The sequence below is a fragment of the Larimichthys crocea genome, chromosome XIX, assembly GCF_000972845.2.
Source record: "Larimichthys crocea isolate SSNF chromosome XIX, L_crocea_2.0, whole genome shotgun sequence".
Lineage (NCBI taxonomy): Eukaryota > Metazoa > Chordata > Actinopteri > Sciaenidae > Larimichthys > Larimichthys crocea.
Window position 1 is genome coordinate 10255057 of NC_040029.1, and position 7430 is coordinate 10262486.

Consider the following 7430-nt stretch of genomic DNA (forward strand, 5'->3'; position numbering starts at 1 on the left):
TGGTTTTTGGATGAATTAAACAAATAGCTTTACTATGAATCTTTAGATCAGTACTTTAAACGTACCACTTTGAAAGACTTTGAAGGGAAGTAGTAGTGTAGCACACTTTTTGGCCTGGAATTGGATGTGTTAGAGGAACAAATAATAATCAAGTGTCACGTTTAAGTTATTATTATAAAAAAAGATATGAATCTGTGTATAGTAAAGACCAAAACAATGGCTGCTTGAAAACAGCTGTACAATCATCCTGTAAATTTCTGCATAACCCCCTGCTTTCACATCTCCAGGTGCCCAGGGGGAGACACGCCCACTTTTTGCTTAGAGCTTTCAAGGCCTCCTCTTAGTGTTGGCGTTCAAAAGTCACAGCTGAGAATTGAACCTACAACCTCAAGAAATCAAGTCAGTCTTCTAACATTGTGAGCTATCTGTTCTGCAACAATGTGTCCTTTTGCTTAGAGCTTTCAAGGCCTCCTCTTAGTGTTGGTTTTAAAAATTAACAGCTGAGGATTGAACCTACAACCTCAGAACATCAAGTCAGTCTTCTAACATTGTGAGCTGTAAAATGTCTCATAGTTTCTCATAGTGGCAGGAGTTTGCTGTTTGCAAACATTGTTCAGGAGGATTCAGCGAGGAGGAAAAAAGACTTTGAGTTTTAATACGACGCCATGTTTGAAACAAGCGGTATTGAAAGAATATGAAGCAGCTTGCGATGCTGCTCAGGATGAAACAACACAGAGTGTTGGATGATTGACACCTATCACCTATCGACCAATCAGAGTCAGGAGAATCTATTAGTACCACCCACATTCACCTTTGACCCACCAATGACGATCAGACTGAAGTAAACCCAAAGGTAGTGTATCGCCCCCAGAGTCACACTTCACTTTGTCTTTATTTAAACCACCAGGGTCTTCATGGTTGATTCAAACTATAGCAGAGACAGAGCAGGACACGTTAGCAGTGACACATGTCTGTGTAATCAGCGGAGTCTCTGCTTTGTTTGTCTGGTTTGGTTCAGGTGGTGAAATTAGCAGAAGCACTAAAGTGGTCATGCGCTGTTTTTGTGTTTTTGTTCCATGCCCAGATAGTTGCTTGGGGATTGAATTGTGTTTGGTTTGGGTAGCAGTGCTTGGTAGGGCTTTTTCTCCCTGCCATTTTGGTATGCTACATGTTAGGATTGGTGCTTCCTAGCAGAAGCTGATCGCCTGTATTGTTCCAAGAAGCTAACGCAATGTCATGATGTTGTCATCCAGATAGGTGAGAGAAGTTCCCACAATCCCTACAATCACTATGGAGAAGCGAATCACCCACTGCAGCTCTCTATCTGATGCCTGGAGAAGAAAGCAAATGGTATTTTTGTTAAAATGCTGAAATGACCAAAGAAGCAAGGGGCAAAACAAAGTACTTTGTCTTTGTACCTGATGTCTGATGGCTTTGTAGATGCTGGTGGTAAAGATGGAAGTTGCTGCCAACAGGCAAGAGTCAGTCGACGACATTGCAGCGCCGGCAATAGCTCCCATGCCAATTACAAAAACAGCAGTTGGGGTAAGATGGAGAAGGACGATGGGCAACACCATGGCCGCCTTTCCTCGCTCATACGGAGAAGGTGACCTGTATGTGGTCATATTCCAATCTGAAACATAAAACCATGATTGTTTTTTATTCAGGGTTTTGAGCTTTAGTTCAACGATCTGCCAGCCTGTCAAACGTACCTGTTGAAGCTGCGACGGCACCAATCAGTATAGGTGGGATCCCAATAACAATGACCACACCTGCTGCTATGAAACAGATCACTCTGGCTGTAGATGTGGAGCTGGAGGAGAGAGTCCTTTGATGAAAGTCTTGAAACGCCAAATTTCCAAGAGTCTGGGAAAACACCATGAGACATGTTATGATATAAATAGTTTTAATTGTCCTCTAGCTTAATGTTACACTTCTGTAACATTGTCTCATGATGGGAGTTTAGCAAAGTTTTCTACATCAACTAAGTAACCTGAGAGAACTGGGACAAAACTGACACCTGGTCATCACAACAAACAGGCTGTATTTTATTGCATTTTACTGTTATTTCATCTTACCATTACTAGGAAATTATCAACCCACGTCCAAACTTCATGAGACTCGATGTGGCCAAGCCAGGGAGCCTGATATGTGTGGTTGACTGCTGTTTGAGTGATGTCAGTATAAACATCACTTGCCAGAACAAAGGGAGCACAGAGCCACTGCAAACAGAGAAAACATACAGTGAGAGAAATCCTGACAGAGGAACATGTATTTTTATTTATTTATTTTTTAACTTACCAAGCCACAAAACACCAATAATAGCTGCACAACATCAGTGTAAGCAACTGAATAGAGACCTCCAAGCACAGTGTAGATGATCGCCACAGCACCAGAGATCCAGATGCAAAGACTTAAGAGATTAAAGGCAGATCAGAAAATATAATAACGGTGACTCCTGTTGGAAATGCACAAAATAAAATAAATAATATACAAAAAACACACCCCCCACATATTCTTAATACACATAAGTAAAAATTGTATTATATTTAATTAATTTATCAGTTTAATAATTCTTATTAGGTGTATTATTGTTTATGACTATTATGAAAAACATGTTCAAAGTGTTTTTGTATTACCCAAAGATCAGTGTGCCAGGGTCTACACGACTTCGCGATGAATGCAGCAACAGCGAGAAGGCCAGTCAGTGTTTTCCCATACTTCCTCTGAAATGGATCCATCATAGTTGTGTAGTTTTTGTCCCGCATTGGCTTTGCAAAGAAGAGTCCACCTTTAAATGGATGAAAAAGAGAGAAAAGACAAAACTGTTCAAACTGAAGCACCGTACTGTTACTGTATCCTATCACTGTGTCACTGTTTTTCTCACTATATGCTGATGACATTCCACTGTTTTGCAATGACGCCCACTTTTTGCTTAGAGCTTTAAGGCCTCCTCTGTGTTGGCGTTCAAAAGTCACAGCTGAGAATTGAACCTACAACCGAAACATCAAGTCAGTCTTCTAACATTGTGAGCTATCTGTTCTGCAGCTGTTCGTAGCGCAGATTGGTAGGACGCGCCTGTAATGGTGAAGTCCTGGGTTCGAATCTTACGAGGTGCCCTGGGTTTGGGGCTGTGTCCAAAAGAAGAATGTAAACTGCCAGAAAAAACATTGCCTCCTGTGTGGGCCGATAGTGCAGATTGTTAGAGCGCCGCTTGGAGCTTCTGAAGTCGTGGGTTCGAATCTTATGAGGTGCAGTCCGTTTTGAAGGCCAACACCCAAAGTTTAGACTTAAGAGTGCTCACGGTCTCACGGATTTTCAGGTCTCTGTTCATAGCTCAGAATTTTGACGACTGAAGTCTTACAGGGGATTGGATTGGATCCAAACGAAAGAGTGGAAACTACAGATGATTAACTATGTGAACCTATAGCTCAGTTTGGTAGAGCGCCGCCTGTAAGCGGTGAAGTTGTGGGTTTGGATCTTATGAGATGCACTGACTTTTGAGGTCTGCGTCCAAAAGGGAGAGTATAAGCTGTGAGAAAAAACATCTCCACTTGTGTGGGCCGATAGCTCACATTGGTAGAGCGCCGCTTCTAAGCCGAGAGATTGTGAGTTTGAATCTTATGAGGTGCAGTTGGTTTTGAAGCCTGCGTACAAAAGGAAGAATGTAAACTGCCAGAAAAAACATTGCCTCCTGTGTGGGCCGATGGCGCAGATTGTTAGAGCGCCGCTTTGAGCTTCTGAAGGCGTGGGTTCGAATCTTATGAGGTGCAGTCAGTTTTGAAGGCCAACGCCCAAAGTTTAGACTTAAGAGCGCTCACGGTGAAGGTCTGTTCGTAGCTCACTGGATAGCTCAGTACTTAATGCTGCTGACTTTGCCCCGGCTGATGCGTGTTCGAATCCAGGTGGAGAGTTACAGCCTGGATACATGGATGCTTTGGAAAATCATCTGGCTAACCTCTAAACGCGTTAGTCCAGAGTTCAATAGATGCGATCGGAAAACTGAAATCATATGCTACAGATTCACGAGGTACAATAAATAATGTGCTACGGCAAGGGGGAGCCAGGACGACAGGTCTGAGGGGGGGTGATTTATTATCCCCCATAAATATACCGAGATCTTTGGGTACCAAGCCCCAACATACGCGTAAATGAATATGATATGAATCTGTGACTTGGGTTAGTCAGGGACCTGAAGTGAGAAAGTAAATATCCGATGATGATAACATCATGATGATGGACACTTATTTTATTTTTTCATTTAATTATTTTTCATTAATTTTTCATTTTATTTACACACATATATATTCAGTGTGTAATAAGTAAGGATATACTGAATTAAGGAGTTAATGAAAAAAAATAAAAGTGACCATGTTTGCTTCATCATGGGGCGTAACTATCCTATCTGTCTGACTATCCTATCCTACCGACTGGAAACTGCGATCATGACCATATCATCAGGACTTGGTACTTTACTCTTACACTCTCTTCCCTGACAAAACCTATCATATCATATTTATTGGGGCCCAAATATCTAATTTGGGGGATGATTTAACTCATGTCCCCCGAAAGACCTGACAGTCAACCTCGTCGTATTTATTGTACCTCGTGAAGCTGTAGCATATGATTTCACTTTCCAGTCGCACTATTCTGGACTTACACTGTTTGATTAGATCTTACATTTAGGTTAGCCCCAATGATGTTCCAAAGCATTCATGTATCCCAGGCTGTAGCTCTAAAGGGACCGTGCCTACGGGTCCACCGGGATTCGAACACGCATCAACCGGAGAAAGTCAGGGATTAACCATGAGATCACGGAGCTACAAACAGACCTTCACCGTGAGACGCTCTTAAGTCTCTTTGGGGTTGGCTTTCAAAACGGACTGCACCTCATAAGATTCGAACCCACGACTCAGAAGCTCAAGCTGCGCTCTAACATCTTGCGCTATCAGCCCACACAGGAGGAGATGTTTTTTTCTGCAGTTTACACTCTTCCTTTTGCACGCAGCCTTCAAAACCAACTGCACCTCATAAGATTTGAACTCACAACTCTCGACTTAGAAGCGGGCTCTACCAATGTGAGCTATCAGCCCACACAAGTGGAGATGTTTTTTTCTCGCAGCTTACACTCTTCCTTTTTGGACGCAGACTCAAAAGTCAGTGCATTCATAAGATTCAAAACCCACAACTTCACTGCTTACAGGCGGCGCTACCAAACTGAGCTATAGGTCCACATAGTTGATCACCTGTAGTTTCCACTCTTTCGTTTGGATCCAATCCAATCCCGTAAGACTTCAGTTGTCAAAATTCTCCACATGTCTCATGAGGTTTGAACCCATGACGTCAGAATCTCAAACTAGTGTTCTAACCCATTGAGCTATTGTCTTACATACCTCACCATTGTTTCTTGGCCGTTTATACTTCTTTTGGACAGACACCTTAAAAGAGTCCTAGACATCACAGGGTTTGAACCCATGACTTCTGAAGCTCAAAGGAGCGTTCTAACCCATGAGCTATTGGCTCACCTAGCTAAAGGTAATGTCCTTGTGGTTTCACCTCTTTCTTTTGGACAGAGACCTTAAAATCCACAGCTCTCATAAGATTTGAACATATGACTTCAGAAGCTCAAACTAGTACTGTAACACAATAGCTATTGGCGCACGCAGCTCATGATCGTTCTTGGCAGTTTACACTCCTTCTTTTGGACAGACACCTCAGAAGAGTCCAAGACATCACAGGGTTTGAACCCATGACTTCTGAAGCTCAAAGGAGCGCTCTAACCCAATGAGCTATTGCTCTCACATAGCTAAAGTAATGTCTTGTGGTTTTCACTCTTAATAGTTTTTAGGCGGTTTTCACTCTTTCTTTTGGACTTCAAACGCTCTTGTCAGACTCCATTGACCCAGCTGAATAAACTTACTCTCTTCCTCCTACCCTACATCTCATCCTCCTATCTGGGTCCTGTGCACCCCTACTCTTCCTGTGCTTGTCCTCATAACTTTGCCTCCTCCCTATACTCTTTACGCTGGGGATTGAACCTACAATCTCAGAACATCTGTCAGTTTATACATTGTGAGCTATCTGTTTTGTGACGACGCCCACTTTTTGCTTAGAGCTGAACTAGTGATGTGTGATATTTATCGGGCCGATATGAGGAGAACGTCATTTTTTAGGAGAAGGGAGTGGGGGGGGGAGGAAGAGCGAGAGAGGAGAGGGGGTTGGGGGGGGTAGGAGGAGGAGAGAGGAGGGGAGTGGGGGGGGGAGGAGGAGGAGAGGGAGTGGGGGGGGGTAGAGGAGTGGAGTGGGTGGGGGGAGCAGGGGAGTGGGGGGAGTAGGAGAGAGGAGAAGGGGTGGGGGGGGGAGAGGAGAGCAGGGGAGTGGGGGGGGGGAGGAGGAGAGAGGAGAAGGGAGTGGGGGGGGAGAGGAGAGCAGGGGAGTGGGGGGGGGGGGTAGGGAGAGGAGGGGAGTTGGGGGTAGAGGAGGGAGGGGAGTTGGGGGAGGGAGAGAGGAGAGGGGGAGGGGGTGGGGGGGATAGGGAGAGGAGGGGAGTGGGGGGGGGAGGAGGAGAGCAGGGGAGTGGGGGGGTAGAGGAGAGGAGGGGAGTGGGGGGGGTGGTAGGGAGAGGAGAGGGGAGGGGGGGGGGGAGAGCAGGGAGTGGGGGGGGATAGAGGAGAGGAGGGGAGTGGGGGGGGGAGAGAGGAGAGCAGGGGAGTGGGGGGGTAGAGGAGAGGAGAGGAGGGGGTGGGGGGGGGGAGGGAGAGAGGAGAGGGGTAGTGGGGGGGGGGGGAGGCAGGGAGTGGGGGGGTAGGGAGAGAGGAGAAGGGAGTGGGGGGGGGAGAGGAGAGCAGGGGAGTGGGGGGGGGGAGAGAGGAGAAGGGAGTGGGGGGGGGGAGATGAGAGGAGGGGAGTGGGGGGGGAGGAGGAGAGCAGGGGAGTGGGGGGGATAGAGGAGAGGAGGGGAGTGGGGGGGGGGGAGAGGAGAGCAGGGGAGTGGGGGGGTGGGGGGGGTAGAGGGAGAGGAGGGGAGTGGGGGGGGTAGGGAGAGAGGAGAGGGGAGTGGGGGGGATAGGGTGCGTTCACTGCTTACAGGCGGCGCTCAACCAATCTGAGCTATTGGCCCAGATAGGTATAAATAAAGGTCATAGTATAGTATGGCAAAACCAGGCAGTATAGTATGGCAAAAAAGGCAGTACACTATATAAAAAACATTTTTTTTACATAGTGTACTGACTTTTACGACATACTATATTATGATTTTTTTAATGTAGTATACTGCCTTTTTTTTTTGCCATGCTATACTATGACTTTTCTGCCATACTATACTATGACTTTTCTGCCATACTATACTATGACTTTTTTTGCCATATTATACTATGACTTTTTTTTGCCATATTATACTATACTTTTTTCGCCATACTATACTATGGCTT

At 45.6% G+C, this 7430-nt stretch overlaps 1 protein-coding gene across 1 annotated transcript; it reads right to left on the minus strand.

The window, feature by feature from the left end:
• Positions 1-1223: 1223 nt before the first annotated feature.
• LOC109141746 (high-affinity choline transporter 1) lies at positions 1224-2411 on the minus strand. The gene is made up of 5 exons (XM_027291825.1): positions 2302-2411; positions 2079-2222; positions 1713-1866; positions 1419-1633; positions 1224-1331 (listed from the first exon to the last, which is right to left on the minus strand). The coding sequence occupies exons 2-5, from the start codon at positions 2079-2081 to the stop codon at positions 1224-1226; spliced, it is 480 nt and encodes a 159-aa protein (XP_027147626.1). The 5' UTR covers positions 2082-2222; positions 2302-2411.
• Positions 2412-7430: the final 5019 nt, after the last annotated feature.

What these genes read in the sequence shown, in the direction of transcription:
- LOC109141746 (XM_027291825.1), bottom strand. An exon ending in TGCCGTCGCAGCTTCAACAG is followed by an intron (nt 1,634 to 1,712) that starts GTACGTTTGACA and finishes TTTATGTTTCAG; the next exon opens with ATTGGAATATGACCACATAC. An exon ending in ACAAAGCCATCAGACATCAG is followed by an intron (nt 1,332 to 1,418) that starts GTACAAAGACAA and finishes TTTCTTCTCCAG; the next exon opens with GCATCAGATAGAGAGCTGCA.